General features: G+C 41.1%; 1 protein-coding gene across 1 annotated transcript; it reads right to left on the bottom strand.

Moving 5' to 3' along the window:
• Positions 1-1,147: 1,147 nt before the first annotated feature.
• On the bottom strand, positions 1,148-17,485 carry GDI1 (GDP dissociation inhibitor 1). The gene is made up of 11 exons (XM_034434163.3): positions 16,962-17,485; positions 12,355-12,462; positions 9,988-10,087; positions 9,384-9,518; positions 7,913-8,111; positions 7,277-7,408; positions 6,606-6,705; positions 4,712-4,883; positions 3,953-4,097; positions 3,012-3,066; positions 1,148-2,735 (listed from the first exon to the last, which is right to left on the bottom strand). The coding sequence occupies exons 1-11, from the start codon at positions 17,004-17,006 to the stop codon at positions 2,583-2,585; spliced, it is 1,344 nt and encodes a 447-aa protein (XP_034290054.1). The 5' UTR covers positions 17,007-17,485; the 3' UTR covers positions 1,148-2,582.
• Between the last annotated feature and the right edge of the window lie 747 nt (positions 17,486-18,232).

Raw genomic sequence — 18,232 nt, 5'->3', positions numbered from 1 at the left:
CCTTTGTGCCAGTTGTACATTCAAAGACGGGCATCAAATATTTTCAGAGGGCAATATTTAAATTTAATTGAAATAATCACTAAAGCTAGATTTAAGAGATTTCTTTTTCACATTTTTTAATGTATAGCAGAAGCACTGTGCCAGACGAACGAAAATCTAGCCCATAAATACAGAGCATCTTTCAAGACAGAGATGCATTATTAAGTAAATATGTCACCTTCAGCTCTGGTTTTTTTTCATGAATAAAGATGATATTCAGTAGAAGACACCTTGAAATGCCTTCCTGGTTGTTTTATTTATTGCTATCCAGGTTTTACAACTGTATAGCTAGAAGAGGGAAGGATAATTACAGGAAAAGGGCTTAAAATTATAGGAGGGATCTGCAGGAAAAGTAGAATTTCAATATTCCATTTGTAAAGGAGAATCAGGCAAAGAAAATGTTAAGAACTACTGCCAGTATTGATTCACAAGTGGAACACTAGCCTAGCCTCCATACACACTTGGAAAAAGGTATAAATCAATTAGGCTAAAAGACATGGAATGGTTGAAATAGTGGCAGTTCTAATTTGATATTAAAACTAATACAACCATAGTAGTCTTATTAGATATAGAGTACTAAGGCATTAAATACAAAATAGAATTGAGATTTTTTTCCCCCAAATCCCCTTCTAAACTTTTGGTCCTTGGTGTTCTATGTGGCCTGAGAAAATGGATGCAGTATGACTAGTCTTTCAATTCTTCTAAGCCAGCTGGGTTCAAGCACAATTTCCAATAGTTTGGTGTAGGGAAAATGAGAGGAGATCTGGCTATACAAATCCGTATAGACTCCCATGCTGTCTTGTTCTTAGCATCACTTCCTTGCCTCAAGACTTCAACAGTAACAAAGGTGCATTATCTGACAGTCTGAAGCTATGCAAAATAGTACATTTTATCATTCAAAGCTCTCTGGATATTATACTGCCACTCCTTCAGAAAAGTTTTCATAAACAAATTGAGGTGCTTCTCTGATTTTTAAAAAAATCTTTCTTCCATTTCCTGAATTCAATGTGGTCTCTTTCCTCTCGCTGGTGTGAGTTAAGCCTGGACTTTATTCCCCTGCTCCCCCCATCCCACCTCTGCAGCAATGGTACCAGACAAGAGCCAGGGCTAGACTAAGTGAATTTATTATCTTGAGACAACTGAGCAGTTGTGGGGTGGAGAGCTGACCCCTCCCATTCCCCTAGAGTTACAGACAGATCGTTAACCATAAAGCTGGCTTCAGAAGGAAGGAAGGAAAGAAGGAAGGCTCTAACACAGGACAGGCCCCAGGCCCCTGTACTCATGCCACAGCCTAACCCCCACCCAAACCTTTGTCAGAAGTGCCAACAAATAATTAACCTGCTTCATTAATAAGTTACAATAAGTTACAGCAGGTGGCAGCAAGTGGAAAGGGACAGAATTGTCTCCCTGTCCCTATATCCAGCACACAAGAGAGACATACACACGTACAAATACAAATCTTCTCACGCTTGAGGCTAAAGAAACTAAAAAGGAATTGAGGGGACAAAATGGATGCAAGACAAACAAGAGAGGCCAGTGGGAATCTCAAGTGCAAGGTGGGGGACATGGGACCAGCTGCAAGGGCAGCATGTATAGAAGAGATGGTTCAGAATGGCTCTTTGTGCCCCCACATCCTCACACAATTCCAGTCTCCTCTCAAAACAGAGGAATGCAGCTTCACATCATAATCAGGAGAAATGGGAAAATGAGGAGAGACTGATTATACATATGGCAAGATATGGTCCCAGATGGTCCTTTGCAAGTTAAGCAGCAAATTGATTCACTATACACAGGAAGGGAGAAATGTGAGGCTCAGAGGAGTTAAGAGGGGCACAGATGGCAGAGATGAGAACACCCAGCAAATGGAGGGGAAACGGGGAAACTGAAGAAAGGTGAGCAGATGGTAACAGTTGGAGATCAATAGCAAGAATTAAGGCCAAAATATATGTTACATGCATGCTTTTAAAACCCAGTGGCTGTTTTTCTTTTCCTCAGTTAGAATAGACTAGTGATGGAGCAACCTACAATGAAAATTAGATGTACTTAATTCTGCCTTTCCTTATTATATTCATGGAAACCACAGGGAGAAAGAAGTTGCAAAAGAAAAGTAGGCAGAATTTCCTGTCTCCAAAGATGCGTTTTCCTAGGAGGGGGCGGAACTCAATTCCAGGCAACTGTATATAATACATAATCTGGACCCAAATCCCTACAGGCACTGGAAAAACTGAAAGAGGCTTGTCTTCAAAGGACTGAGATTGTATTAACTTGATCTAACCTCAGTCCTGGAGAGAGGGTTGTCTTGTTGTGTGCAAAAAAAAAAAACAAACAAAACACCAGCCGGGGGGGGGGGGGAGGAAAACTATTCTACATTTCCCCCATGGAAATAAGTTACTAGACATTTGGCGTAGCCTGAATGAGGATCTGGAGGAAGAGCCAATCTCAGTGAGGTGTGGGAATTAAGCCAGTCCCTAGCTGGGAGTGTGGTCCCTTACATGGGAAAAACCCAGGGAGGGTGGGGTTCAGGGGAAAAAGAAAGGAAATGGTCACTGCTCGTTCTCGCCAAAGACATCATTCTGGCGCCGTTTCATGCTTTCAAAATCAAATGGAGCCCCAGCCATGCGCCGGTAAATGTCTTTGATGTCATCACATGTTGTCTCAAAGTGGGTGGTGGCATCGTATGATCGTGAACAGAATATCTGCAAGGGGAAAACAGGGAAACAAAATACAAGTTCACAGACTGGAGTCAATGGGGAAAGGGAAAAAAGGGCAAGATCCAGAACCGGTTCTGGAAAAATATACTCTAAAACAGGGGTCTCCAAACTTGGAAACTTTAAGACTTGTGGACTTCAACTCCCAGAATTCCCCAGCCAGTGCATGCTGGCTGAGGATTTCTGGGAGTCGAAGTTCGCAAGTCTTAAAGTTTCTGAGTTTGGAGACCTCTAAAACAATTCAGAAAACCTGAGAAATCTCACCTGACTTTCAGTTCCATCATCAGTGGGCTCATATATATCACTGATGGCCACAAACCTGGTAAGGGAAGAAAAATGTTTAAAACCATTTCAATTGAAGAAGTAGAAATCAATGGAACAAGTTAGTATGGACACATTTATGTTCCTATTCCCGATTCTAATCACATCAATATAATTTACAGATGCAGAAACCAGCCAACCACAATCATTGGTCACTCATCAGCACTGATTCTTTTTTCAAACCATTTTTTGAGACCCATATTTGGCCTTTAGCTTCAAATATTTTTCCAGCCCATGTTCCACTACCGCTATCATACCTCACAATATCCATCAGAACTTCTGCCATTCTTCTAGCCATTCCGGGACCTGATATAAAGCTATTTTTATTATCTGTACATCATCTTGTGCTTGATGTTTATTGTACCATTATCCACTTTGTTAAAAAAAAAAAAATATCTTCCAAAAATCCAGTATTCAGCAATCTGTAAGATTCATACAAGGCAATGTCCCACTCACAGAAAATTACTGTGCAAGGTTGATGAATTAGACTACACTCTTTCTTTGAATGTAATATGTAATTTTCTTCCCTGGATGGAACCAGGGTAAAATGGTAAAATTACAAGCCCACCACATATGGCTGCTGTTCATAAGTCTCACTCATTTCTTCTTTTACTACTGCTCATCATATTTCAAAAATTTGCAGCTCTTTTCCTTAGGCTTTCATTCTTAAGCAAAGCTGGAAAGCATCACTCAGGAATGTGCGTATTTAGCAACCCTTAATAAATTGCAGCTGTGCCCCAGTGTGCTTCTCTCACCTTGAGACTCCTTAATACATATACAGAACATGTTATCTTCAAGACTGTGGATTGTCAACAGTGTTAGAAAATTGTCCCAAGTTATAGCACTGGACCAATTGTCATCACAATCAACCCAGAATCACTCACTTTTGGTCAATAGGTTCAAGCAGTTCAAGAGCTGGCTGCACTTCATTCTCAGGAGAATCTGTCTCTACAGTAGTACTGGCAATAGCGATGTACTTGCCCTGGGCAGCCACATTGTGAGCAGAGGAAATGAGACAGACATAGATATCTAGGATTGGGGAATGAAGAGAAGATGTTAGGATTGCTGAAATTCACCCAAATCTATACCTCCCACTATACCCGGAAGCTGATCTGAAACTCCGAGGAACTGCTGTCAGTCAGTATGTAGTAGACAATATGGAATCAGATGGATGAGCCCACTGACTTGGTACAGAAAAACCTCCTGTATCCCTAAAATAAATATCTGGATTCCCACCTTCATTAAGCCTACCCTATTTCACATGGTTGCTGTGTAATTAAAGGTCCTAAGAAGGCAGAGGTGGATTTCAGCAGGTTCTGACCAGTTCTGGAGAACCGGTAATAAAAATTCTGACTGGCCCCGCCCCCATCTATTCTCTGCCTCCCAAGTCCCAGCTGATCAGGAAGAAATGGGGATTTTGTAGTAACCTTCCCCTGGATTGGGGAGGGAATGGAGATTTTACAGTATCCTTCCCCTGCCATGCCCACCAAGCCACACCCACAGAACTGGTAGTAAAATTTTTTGAAACCCACCACTGTAAGGAGGATACCAGATGCGTGATACTCCATTCTGCAGAAGTAGCCCAAAGCATAGTATATTCAATATTCCCATATCTCTGAACTCCCATATCAATATGCCCTTACCAGATTTGCGTCCCACTTGATTCTGGGGAATGATGATTTGACAGGAGTTAGCATCACTGGTGCCACGGATAGGATGACTCAGAATACAGATGACACGCACAACCTTTCCAGCTGGGCGCACTCGATCTGTCACATAGCTGGGATCACAGATCAACTGTTTGCAGCGTGCCACCTGGAGGGAGAATCAGCATTAGCAAAAGGAAAATGTTGGATTCACCAGTTTTTCCCTGCCCATAAACTCCTAGCCTTCTTCAACAGTGCTCTCTAGAAGTACTGAGGCTGAGAATTCTACCATTGAAGAAAGTGGACTTAAATGCAGAATCCTAAATGTTTATTTCAGAAATTCATTTTGTAGCAGTATAGATGAAATATTGTATCCTCACACAACTGCATATAAATTGATCTTGATACTATGTGTATTCTCATGCCTACTGAAATGTTCGCCATGAGTCATATGTTTTCATTTAATCCTCTCCCTTTGGATGAGGATTTTAATGTTTCAATCCTTTTCAACTAGATCAGCTTTCATACAGGATTAGATGACTTATGTGGGAATGACTGAATGAAAGTAATTTAACCAGTAGCAGCACAAGAAAATGATGAATGCTAAGAAACCAGAAGAGGGCTTCTGTAGCTCTTGAAACAAAAGCAGAAACACTTGTAGGGGAGAAATCAGCTTCACTACTGACACTGAAATTTCTCCAACACTCTCCCAGTCTTCTCCTAGCAAGCTTAATTCAAGGAAGAAGGAACTAAAGCCAACAACAACAAGGAAGGAGTACTGTCAATGGTGCTAAATCAGGAAGCTTGTCACTGTCTTCTTCATGTTTCCAAGAGCCAGCATACGCTTACAGATGGATGTTGTTTCAAGAGAAGGTACTGAGTTGAAAGGCTGAATTTTAAAAATTGCCAGATTTCCCCCCCACTTTAATTTGCGGGTTGAGGAAAGACCATATATACCAACTTCAGTATGGCTTTCAGGGCACCAGCTATTGCCTTTGATGCTTGCTTTGGTGCACTACCTGGTGCAATGGAAAGAAGAAGCTAGCCGTAAAGCTAATTGTTAGGAAACATTCAAGAAAACAGAGCACTGACAAGGAAGTTCCCTTGTTCTAAAAATACCTTGTGCTACAAATTCAAAGCCTGTGGGGAAAATGGTTAAGTAAAATGATATCTCCTTTCCTCTTGTTTGAGGGTTAGGGAAGCCAAGAGCAGATGGGGCTTTACAACTCTGTGTTAACAGTCAGCAGAAACCCATAGCTTTCTGAATTCCATCTGGTTAATAAATGATTTGGACCCATGCTGCACGGATGCTTTCATTGAGCATGCAGAAGTTTTCACTGAGACTCTATTATCAGCAATCTTATGAAAGTTCTGCTCTTCTAGACTTTGTACCGTCCATGTTTTATTGATTAACTTGGCATGGGAAGGTACATGAAATGCAATAAATAGCAAAAGAAACCCCAACTTCCTCAATAATACACCGAAAAGGGCGTAGGATAGAGAAAATGAAAGCACTGGTATTGAAACTAAATATCTGAGCCTAAAGATATATTTTCCACCATTCTTTATTAAATACTCAGACCTGATTTCATTGTCACAATTGAGATTCAAGAAAGGAGAATTCCCCATTTCAACTGCTCCCAGTCACTGCTATCAGTCAATAGGGAGCAGTTTAAGATTAACACGATGGGCTTTAAGGAGAAAGAGTAGCCTCTAAATGGAGTTAGGTAGGAAAAGCAATCTTGAAATTCTTAAAACAGAAAGTACTTAAATTATATATGGACTAATTTTCAAAGACATTCTATTTCAGGAATCATCTTCCCTATATAATTAGCCTTAGCAGCAATTTTATGGCCCTTAACCAAATGGAATGAAAATGCCAACTGCTCACCTCTCCTTCCGATTTGACTCCAATGACCTTGCCACCTTCCATGACAATCTCATCCACTGGTTTGTTGAGCATGTAGGTGCCACCATAGATAGCGCTGAGCCTGGTGGCATGAAGTGAATGAATGGTGAAGGGCACTGACCAGACCATTACGTCCACCACCCCTGCCCCCAAAGGCACATTTTGCCAAATAACTGTATAAGGCTGGGCTATGCCAAAGACATGCAAGAATTATCTTCCCTGTCTCAGCTGTCTCAAGTATCATACTAAGGGACTTTATTGCTTTTTTCAATAAAATTTAGCTCCCCCTTCCTCATATAAATTAAATCAACTTTCTTGAAGGCCTCAAGTATATAGGAGCAGTAAGGCTATGTTCACTGAGAATTCAAGGCATTGAAGTCCAAACATATTTGGAGAGTGCCAGGCTAGAAAAATATTGATATAAAATGGTTGTTTTTCTTTTTAATGTATCTTATGTATCTTCTACTCCCAACGGTGCTTTTCCAACAAGCAACTGGACCAAGAAAGTCCAGTTGCCTGTTGGAAAAGCACCCTTGGGACAAACATGACCTGGATGATTGATAATCTCCACAGATATTTACCTTCTAGGCCAAGAATAAAATCAGAAGCAAAAGCTGCCTCATATTGTTGACTGTCCATGAGGCAGACCATACCTGGCAAAGCCCTGGGGAAGCTCACCCAGGCCATACAGTGGGTAGAGATAGGGGCTCTTCCCATAGCGGGCCAGGGATTCACTGTACAGTTTTATGCGATTGATGGTTTCCAAGCAAGGTTGATCCAAATAACTGTGAAAAGAGAGAACAGACAATGTCATTCCTCCCCAAAGAAAGGGGGAAATAAGGGGCTTCCTGAAGAAAGAGTGAAGGGTGTTGTTATAGGAAAATCCTGAGTTCCCAGTGGTTATGGACTGCTTTACACACTGATATTTTTATGATTATTGTATTGATCCTGTATTTATATTACCTGGTATATTTTAATCGCCCAATATCCGTGAGATGGGTGGCATAAAAATTTAATAAACAAACAAATACTGGGATCTGCTAAGACATTAATGATTAAAGAAACTGAAAGACACGAGAAAAAAAGAATTTTGCAGGACATTTCTATAAACTCTCTCCTGAAAAGCCTTAAGTGAACCCCTAGTTCACTCTCAGCTGACCCAGCTATTCCCAGAAGAATTGTATATTAGAAGCGTGGGACCATAATCAGTGTGGTGTATGATCAGAAATAAAGAGGTATGAAGATAGGTCCGCTGATTGCAAGAAGGCAAGCTATGATCAATCACTCACTCATCAGTGCGGTAGAGAGCCAGTGCATGGCCTGTGAAATCAATGACATCCTGGCCAAGGTCAAAGCGTCGGTAGACTTCGCGCATGGTAGTGACATGAGGATCCACTCCCTCCAAGGTCTTTGAATCATTCTCATCGAAGTTTGCCACAAACACCAAGAACTTGCGGAAGCGTCGTTTCTCAAACATGCCCATGAGATCTGTGAGAATGAGGGTTAAAGGAGGGATGGTGCATAGCAGGTTAAAGAGCTAAATAGAACTTTTACAGCCCTAGAATTTGAATAGAATAGGGTAGGATAGGATAGGATAGGATAGGATAGGATAGGATAGGATAGGATAGGATAGGATAGGATAGGATAGGATAGGACAGGACAGGACAGAACAGAACAGAACAGAACAGAACAGAACAGAACAGAACAGAATTCTTTATTGGCCAAGTGTGATTGGACACACAAGGAATTTGTCTCCGGTGCATAAGCTCTCATTGTACAGAAGCAACAAGTGAGAAATCATGATTATAATCATAATACATTCATCATAAAACATAAGAAACAACATTCAGTAATAATCATAGGATACTAAATAAGCAATCAATATAAATCATACTAGGATATTAAATAAAACAATTAATATAAATCGTAAGATACAAGCACCAAAGTTACAGTCATAAGAAGATAATGCAAATGCATCATCTTCAAAGGAAGACAGAACACCTCTCTTCCGCCTTCAGTCTTAAAGGTGGATTATGGAATATCAGAACCATGTTTTTGAATCTGTTCACATATAAAGAGTAGCATTAGAACTCCACAATCTCAATACTTGAAATATCGCAAAAGGATTTATATTCAGGAAGGCAATTATGGCCCATATAAATTTAAATATATAAATCTGAAAAATTTATGCTGCAAGGGATTAACTGTAAAAACATTATTAAAAAGATCCAAGAATCACCTGTAAAGAAAGCTGTCTGGTGAAGCTCAGTTATAACCATGCTTCCTTACAACCTATTAGCTCTATAGCTGCTTATATTTGGACTAATCATTCCCGTATAGATATAGATTTTACCTTCCAAGGAGGCATGTCCATTCCACTGACTTGGGAACAAAGAAAGAAAATGGTTGGAGAACACCTGGTTCTCCACAAATGACCTTTTTTCAAATTCAAACTAAAAAAACTTATTCAAGAGAAAAAAGTATGCTTTGGCTATCCAAAGTCCTAAAAATATCATTCTGGAATTTTGCCAATGCCATTATATATGGCCCTGGTTAGAACCTTTTCAGAATAAATTTGATAGTACTTTGGCAGCTGCTTAATCTTTTTAAACAACTGCAGATCTATTATTGAATTGTAAAACAGAATGCATAAAATAGAATATACCTCTTAAAATGATAAAACCTAATAAATATGCAACTGAAATTTACTATAATTTCAAACACATCAGATTTAGCATTTATGAAACCAGGTTAACTTACTGGAAGCCAGTGCTTCTGTCTCTGTTGATGGCACTTTGTAAATCTTTCCTGCTTTGTAGACAAAGCTGCCTTCCACCACTTTGAAATCTAGGTAGCGTGTCACCTCTGTATACAGCAGCATCTTCACAAGTTGGCCTATATGGAAAATGATAAGAGGTTCCTGAAATTCTTACACCTCCCTCCATTAGAGCTCCCACACTGCATGCAGGAGATTGTAGAAATAGGCAGCACTCAAATAATTTAGAATAAATAAAATAGGTACCACTCAGTGAATGCAAAGAAATTGCAAACAAGAAATAAAAAACTTGGACGTGCACATGAAAAATATGAGTTGAGCTACAAGTATAAGGGACAAAGCTCCAAGGGCTGCTAAGCTGAGTGTGCACATTTATTCATTAGTATAAATCAACAAAATGCCAAAAGTCCTGGCATCTTCAGCAGCATACATGTCCTAGTACTTCAGCAGCATATATTCCCAGTGACTTAAAAGAGTGTGGATTCTCTTGTAGTAATGTCCTTTGTTCCTTCATTACTATTCATCTATAGGAAAATATACCATATCTCTGGCTAGGTGACCAAAACATCTAAACAGAATTGGACTTACCATTGGCCATGAGGAATTTAGGGATAAGATCAACATTCCAGTCCCGGCCACGCCCCATGCATTCAGAGGGCCCCTCTGTAATTTCGAAGCGTTTGTAAAGCTGGCAATTGTGGAAAGGACAAAACAAGCTTCAAAATATTGTACTTACAAGAGAGACATTTCCATTAGAACTTGCTCTACTAGCATAAGAGAGCCAGCTTTTATAGTGGTTAAGGCATCAAAGCTAAAATTTGGGAGACTGAGTTTTAGTCTTGCCTTAGGCATAAAGCCAGCTAGGTATCCTTGGTCAAGTGCCCCCTTAGCCCTAGTAGGGAAGCATTGGCAAACCACTTCTGAATAACCTTGGCATGAAAACTTCAGGGACTTGTCCAAGCGGATCCCAAGAATCAGACACAATTTAATGGAAGAAATACTAGCATAACATAATACAGTAGTACCTCGGTACTCATTGTTAATTGGTTCTGGGAGGTGCAATAAGTACCATACAAATTTTTCCCATAAGGAATAATGTAGCAAGGCAGTTGACATCAAAAAGTTCTAGTTGGTGCATGACTACCAAGCAAACAAACAATGAGTACTGGAACAAAATTTTTGAGTCAACATGCACTAAGTATCAAATTCGATGAATTTCAAAGCAACTGAGTAACAAGGTACCACTGTGTATCAATGCCATCAAAATATAAAAAGGAGTTTTATTCACCACACAGACTGCTTGTAATTTCTTTTGGAGCAGAACAGCAAAAAGGTTTGTCAATTCTCTAAAAGGAGATCACATGATAGGTATTAGAGCCTCATCACCCCAAATTTATTTTACTGTGACCCATTACTTTCCAAGTTTCTTAGTGCAAAAATACCTCTCCCTATATATACACCATTTTAGAAGGAAAACTGGCACACACAAAGATAAATTTCACCTTTTTGTGTTGTAAACTGGCATATGATTTGGGGGGGGGGAGCCTATGTAAATAACATTGTTACTATGGGGAAGGGGGAATGCAAAGTTTTTTTTTAACTACATTACTTTTATAACCTTGCAACCAGGGTCTTATAGTTATTTCTTGTAGGTGGGTGAGGGTACCCATTGCATTTACATTTCGATGCACACCAGTAATTGTTTGGAAATTTCTAAACACTCCTAGTAATCAAGACACATTATAGGAATGTTCATAGATACCATTCCATTACCTGAATATTTGCCTGGCTTTCTGCAATATAATGAACCATACATTAATCCAGTAGGTTTGTGCTAAGACATATTGTATTATTCACAGGGTGGATAAAAATCAATGATTTTTTTAAAAAAATCAAATTTTTTTGATTTAAATCGGATTTTTTTGATTTTTATCAAATTTATTTTAATAAAAAACTTTTGGGGTAAAAATCTATCGTAAGATAGTTTTCTATTTAAGATACATAAATAATTTAGTTTATTCAGCATGAAATGGAGCTTAGTTATGTAGCATGAGGCTGTATATTCTGCAACACTGGGACTATCGGTGAGTCAACAGTGGGTCAAAGGAGTAGCAGAGATGACAGTTGCTCTTTAAAAATTATGATTTAAATCAACTCGATTTAAATCAAATCCACCCTGATTATTCAAGTGCCAAATTTTGTGCAAACAGAACTGCAAGATGTTTAATTGTTGTGGTTCAATGTGTTGTCTATGCACAGCCTATAAAGAATGAACAAATTCTAGACCACATGTGGTGTTCAAACTTTTTTGCTGTAGCATCTAGATCACATCACAGAAAATGGGCAATGTAATTTCCTTTTATTTTCCAACAGAAAACTAAGGAGATAGATTTGGATAAGCCTAGCACATCTAAGCAGGAATGAAAAGGATACAAGGAAAATAACTGATTTTTTGAGGAAGTTCAGGTTTTCTTGCATGAATTCAGTACCCTGTCAATTGAAAATAATCCAGTAACCGCACTGTAATGTGCAGTTTCCTTATTCTGTGTTCAATCGACTTTCAATACAAATACAGGTAGTCCTCAATTTATGACATTTGTTTAGCAACCATTTGAAATTACAATGGAACTAAAAAAAGTGACTTACAATTGGTCCTCACACAAATATTGCAGCATCCTTGCAGGTATGCGATCAAAATTCAGCTGCTTGGCAATCAGCATGTATTGGGGGGGTCATGTGATTGCCATTTGAGACCTTCCTAGGGGGATTCCGGTAAGTTAATGGAGAAAGCTGGATTCGCTTAACGACCAAATAATTTGCTTAATGTCTGCAGCAAAAAGGTCATAAGATTGGGCATAACTCTTAATGACTGTGTCGCTTAGCAACAGTTCTGGTCCCAAATGTGGTTATAAGTTGAGGACTACCTGTATGCACATGCAGAGGCTGGATCCTCACCTCCTCCAGGGGAGTAATCGATGAGCTCTCACCCCCGTAATATGGATTCCGGTCCATATGCAACACCTTCTTGCCATTCACAGACATGATACCCGAAAGGATACATTCCTAAGGTAGAAAGTGAGTAGCATTATGCCTTCTCTACAATAAATTCAAATGTGCTGCTACTGCATGGTAAGCTCCACAATAAGAGTCCCCAAAGTGAAACATAAATGCATAAATAAGCAACTCATGAGTGCACTTGAGACTATTCTGTACCCTCATGACCATCCCAATCTATTTCATAGAACAGTGATGGTTAACCTTTTTGGTGCCAAGTGTCCAAAGCAAGCAAGCGCAAATGCACTTGTGCATGCCCAAACCCTCAAAATGCAATGCGAGCATCCCCCATGCATGTGTCCCCCATTTTGGCTTCCAAGTTGGGTCAGGAGGCTTTCCAGGCCCAAAACGGGGCATGGGGTAATCTCGCACTGTGCCCCTGTCCCGTTTTGGCTTCCAGATGGGTGCAGGAGGCTTTCCAGGCCCAAAACAGAAAGCCTCCTGCACCAACCTGCACCCCCCACACATGCGCCCAGTGCCCGCATGTCCCTTGCATGCGTAGCAGGGACCCGGAGACCAGCTGGCCAGCAGGAGGCGTGTACACACGCAGGGGAGCTAGGCTGGGGCAACGGCTGGCGTGCCCACAGACAGAGCTCTGCGTGCCACCTGTGGCATGTGTGCCATAGGTTCACCATCATGGTCATAGAATTTCTCTAAGTATATATGCATATGTACCTGTGTGCACGTCTGTATGTGTATAAAAAGAAGGGCTGACCCGTAACAGAAACTGATATCAAGGTCTGAGATACTGATAAGAGCTTTCCCATCCAGAATGTGTGGACAAAGATCTGTCTTGGAATTTTATTAATAGTTAACTGAAGCAAAACTGATTTGGTGCTTCCTGGTCTTGATCTGGAGTCAAATAGATTAATGTTCTTTTGTCAGTCATTATATAGCTTAGCAGGGCAGAGATTTAAGGCAAATCCTAAAGATAAGCTAAAGGCAAATGTATGAATGTGCAGGACTATAAACAAAAGAAGCTCCAAAAGGATTTTCTGTGTTGTGAAAATCAAAGCCTGTCTTATTAGTAATAGATCATCTTGGTAGACTTCCACGTCATCCTGATAATATACTGACGTTTACACATAAGTTCCACCAAATCTATAAATGTGTGATGTATACATACCAACTTACAAATTTTCTACATGATTTGTTCACCACCTATTATTTAAACTGTCTAAATTTACTTCTAGACCATAGTATAATGGATTCAGCAACACACAGCATTCCTAATGTTGCGATATGTAACTCTCCAAACAATAATTATAAATGGTACAGAGATTACTGAATGTGTGCATGGGAACTATATCACTTCTCAGAAGTGATGTCTCACACATTATCCAAGAAGCTTCTGCATTTGTGCCTTCCTCAGCATCACTTGGGTCATCGGTTCAAAGGTCTTCCTCAATGCCTTCAAAAATGGCAGAGCTTCTAAAGTACTTGAAAAGCTCTTCAAGATTCAGGGAGGTATTCAGAGATGTATCTGCCCTGAAAGTAGCCTACACTGAATTGTATAGCACAGTGAAACATCAAGAGTTGATCACAGGAAATGTTTATGACATTCTTACTATGTCACAAAATGTTTTATATTTTTATGTCATAAAATATTTTTTAGAATTTGCTAAATTTCAATGTAAAGGGGATCATGGATGCATTGGCTATTTGCGGGACCGCCTTCTGCCGCCGATAGCCTCCCACCGACCAGTACGCTCCCACAGAGAGGGACTCCTCAGGGTGCCGTCAGCCAGGCAATGTCAGCTAGCGACCCCCAGGGGGAGGGCCTTCTCTGTGGCAGCTCCTGTCCTCTGGAACGATTTGCCTCCGGAGATAAGAAGGATATTGGATCTCCGGGTCTTTCGCCGTGCCCTGAAAACTTTTCCATCAAGCAGAGTTGGCGTGAAATCCCCCCACCCTTTTTAAAGTTTTTTAGCTTTTAATCTGTCAATGGGTTTTAATTCGAATTGTTTTAAATTTGGGCCAAAGTATGTAATTCTTTTAATAATTTTAAATTTTGTATTGGTATGTGTTTTAGTTCTGGCTGTGCACTGCCCTGAGTCCACTAGGAGAAGGGCGGTATACAAATTGAATAAAATAAATAAATAAATAAATAAATAAATACATACATAAATTTTGTAAGATAGCCCATTTAAGGTACCTTGGTTGAAAAAGATTTGCCCTATGATGCAGTTTTGCCCAGCTAAAGATTACAGACACGAGAGTTTTAATAGTATATCTATTGTATTTCCTTGCAATAATAAATTGCACTTTGAATGCACAATTAGGAATGTATACGGGAAATTGGAGATTAAATCTTTGAACTAACATTTGTTAAGGATTCTTCTGAAAAATTTACTTGTAACAATGCACTGGAAGTGGGACAATGCAGAGTAATCTTGGTACAATCACTGATGTCAACTTGGTGTCATCAGTGGGTCACTGATTTAGGGAATGAAAGTCTGTAGAAAGTATAGATCAAAGAAAGATTCCGTCTTTTCTCTGCAAAATAACCTTTCATTGTTGCTCTGCAATACATTCCAATACAGGAATAGGTACGTTCTCTTATGAAGGGCCATTGCTTTGCGACAGATTACCCACTCTAAATGTGAAATGTCACAAATTCAATTCCTGGCATCTTCAAGTTGAGTTAGGAAAGATTCCTGAAGCCCTGGAGAAACTCTGCTATTAATGCAAACAATTCTCAACCAATGCTTTGACTTGGTAAAAGACATCTTTTCCTATGTTCCAGGGAAATGAGGAATCCTGCTTAAATGTTCATTAAAGGAAAAGGTAAGAGACTGAGAAAGGTGTGCAATGGATCAACACCACCACCCCAATTACAAATGCATGGGATCCACTGCGTGATTAGGACAGATGGTGCTTTTATTCCAGCAACTGGAATGACAAGAATCATAGAACCAGAATAAGGGCTGTGTATAATAAAATATAATATAGATATAACATAAGGGCTGTATCTATTTCATATTTTGGCAAAAGGAACAGAGAGAACACAAGATCTTTTAAGACTGCAGAACAGTCATACAACAGTGCCCCCCACACACATTTTTTTAAATTAAAAAGCCAATGTAGAAGGCAAGAAAAACTGTCCTATGCTGAATTTCAAAGAAAAAAAAATCCAATTCTGCCCCGTCTTACCAAAGGACCTCAAGCAATGGGAAAAGACTTACCTTACTAGAAACTAATCTGGTTCTACCAATATAGACAATTCAAAACATTCAGAGTTACAGAAAGAAGACCCAATGATGTAATGAGAATACTAGTGTCTTGTAAGAAAAGAGAGAAAAGGGGGATTACTGACATAATAAAGATAGTAGGGAGGAAAAAAAATTCTGTATGTCTATACTGTATATCAGAGATTTGAATGGGGGCTGCTAATTAAACTCAATAGAAAAAGCATTTACAGTAGCGTTTTCAAAAGTCAGAGTGGGGGGGAAAACCATAGAGCTAGCTCAATATTAAATAAACTATTAATATTAAATTCATCTTCATGGAAGATGAATTGTTTTGAGTTTCCTTGCGATAAACCCACATCTCCTGAAATGCTCAGGATGGGGCACATAATCCTGCACTGCAGAGCCTTCAATCTTGGGCAATGATGGGAGACAGGATCACTGTTCCCATTGGTATTATAGGATCTGGAAGCAGGAAGAGTAACATATCTACCAGATGGCAAAAAAAAAAAAAAAAAACTTGGAAATCACGGCGATATTATTCCTGCTTCCTCCTTTATTAGAGATATATGGACCAGATAATCACGTAATTTCTGCAAGAGAAGCTTTTTACAAAACAGGTCCCCCAATTTAATGCCTACATTAAAAATGCAACTAGAGATCCTAACTGATGATTTGGTGAACCAAATAAGAAGAATATATGCTGAAGGAAATCAAAATGAACAAATGAAGGATCCATGCAGTTGGTGCCTATCGTTTTTTCCCTCTTTCGAGAAGCGCTGATGGCGCCGGGTTGCATCAGAGGAGCTGCAACGGGGCCAAAACACACCATTCACTATGGAGTAGAGAACGGGATGAAATGTAGGGCTGGACAAAACAACTGCAATTCAGGAAGGGGAACTGGTGTAAGGTGCATCCACAGACATTGAGGAAAAAAGGGCAGAGGAGGGTGCAGCGGCTGCAAGGAGACGCGCACAATAGCCCCCACTTCCCGCATAATCTATGCGCGTGATGGGGTGTGTGTGTGTGTGTGTGCGTGCATGTGTGTGGCGGCGCCGAGTACTGGATTTAGGGAAGCATTGCTGCGATCCTTAAGAAACGGGGGGTGGGGGGAGCTTTCGGAAAGGCCGAGCTGCTTAATAAGGGCAAATGCAAGGATTACAACCCCACCCGAACCTGGCAGGGCTGCTGATGACGGACATGGATGCAGGAGCCGGAGGGGATGGAAATGCAAAATTGCACGGAGGGAAGCGAAGGGTGGAAGATGCCGGGATGGGGAAAGGGGAAGAGGCGCAGGGGAAGAGGCTCCGAAGGACTCACGGTCAAGCCGGTGCCCAGCACGATCACGTCGTAGGCCTCGTCCATGGTGCCGGCTACAGAGCCGCCTCCCCCCCCCCTCCCCGAGAGGAGCCAAGATGGGCCGCGGTACTGTAGCCCTCCTGGATCCCTCCGCCGGAAAACGAGTCCCGTTCGGGAATCTCTCCGCCGCGGGGAGCCGCCCCGGCGAACTTCGCTTTTGCCTAGATATGCCGTAGACGCCCAAGTGGGGAGGCGGTGCGCGAGACGAGAGGGATGCGCGTGCTGGGTGGGTGCTCCTTCCTTTTTCCCTACGCTTTGAAGCAAGAAAAAAAAAAAAAAAAAAGTCCCGAAGCCGCTTTTCCGGGGCTGCTCGCTTTGGGTAGGGAAAGAGGCGGGGGGGGGGGGCTTGTAAATCACGGGGGCCCTGCCCCGCGTGTCGTCATGGCAACGGGTGGTGGCACCACCGATCCGATGCTGGGAGTAAAAGGATCCGTAATTCTGACTAAAGGAGACAAATAATTCCCCTCCCCCAGGTGTAGCTCCCCTCTCCCTCAAAGACTCCGTCAGAAAGATCTTAAAAGGCTTTTGGTGATGGCAGCGACTCCCAAGATGATTCCGCCAAGGAAAAGAGATCCGCGATGCGGAGGGGGAAGGGCGGTAGCTGGACCCACGCTGGTTGCATGTTAATGGTGTCGGGGACTGCGGTTCACGCCGCTTCGGCTACTGGCTAATATTTCCGTCAGTTACGAAGCTGCTTTCCACTCTCCAGCTGCATTCCCGCTCCTCGACGGCCATAAAATGGCTTTGGGTCGACTGTGCAATGTAGGACCGCAGGCTTTGTGCTACCAAGGAAGCCCCACTGACTTGATTCATCTTAAGTGTCTGAATGGGGGAAAGGGCTTCAGACAGCAGCGCATATTTTTTCCCCTCTATTGCAATATGTAATAAAACAGAACTACTTTGACTTAGGGAAGGGGGAGGGGGAGACGGAGGAATCCCATTTTGGGTTGTAGAAAATCAGCACCCACCGGCCCTCCTAAGAGAATGAAATATTTTGGGGGATATTAAAAAGGCAGGATAGAATATTTTTCCTAAAGGAGAAATGGGGGGGGGGGGAAATATTAAAGGAGGCAGAAACCAGTAGCAGTCTCCCTGCCCTAAGCAGAAACTGAGGCTTTTACAAATGCAGATTTGGTAATCCATTCAGAAAGACTGGGTCAGACAGAAACTCAAGAGAAGCAATTAGGCAAGACAAGATTAGCTCAGACAAACACCTAGGATTTGCATTTCCC

The sequence above is a fragment of the Pantherophis guttatus genome, chromosome 2, assembly GCF_059756535.1.
Source record: "Pantherophis guttatus breed Tessera chromosome 2, ASM5975653v1, whole genome shotgun sequence".
Classification (NCBI taxonomy): Eukaryota; Metazoa; Chordata; class Lepidosauria; order Squamata; family Colubridae; genus Pantherophis; species Pantherophis guttatus.
Note: the sequence above shows the minus strand (reverse complement) of the source record. Positions and strands in the feature narration are given on the sequence as shown.

Coding starts and splice junctions, on each gene's coding strand:
- GDI1 (XM_034434163.3), bottom strand. CDS start 17,006: ATGGACGAGGCCTACGACGTGATCGTGCTGGGCACCGGCTTGACC. Junction 10,088..12,354: donor CGATTACTCCCCTGGAGGAG/GTGAGGATCCAG, acceptor CACAATTGCCAG/CTTTACAAACGCTTCGAAAT. Junction 2,736..3,011: donor ATGATGGAACTGAAAGTCAG/GTGAGATTTCTC, acceptor TTCCCCTTGCAG/ATATTCTGTTCACGATCATA.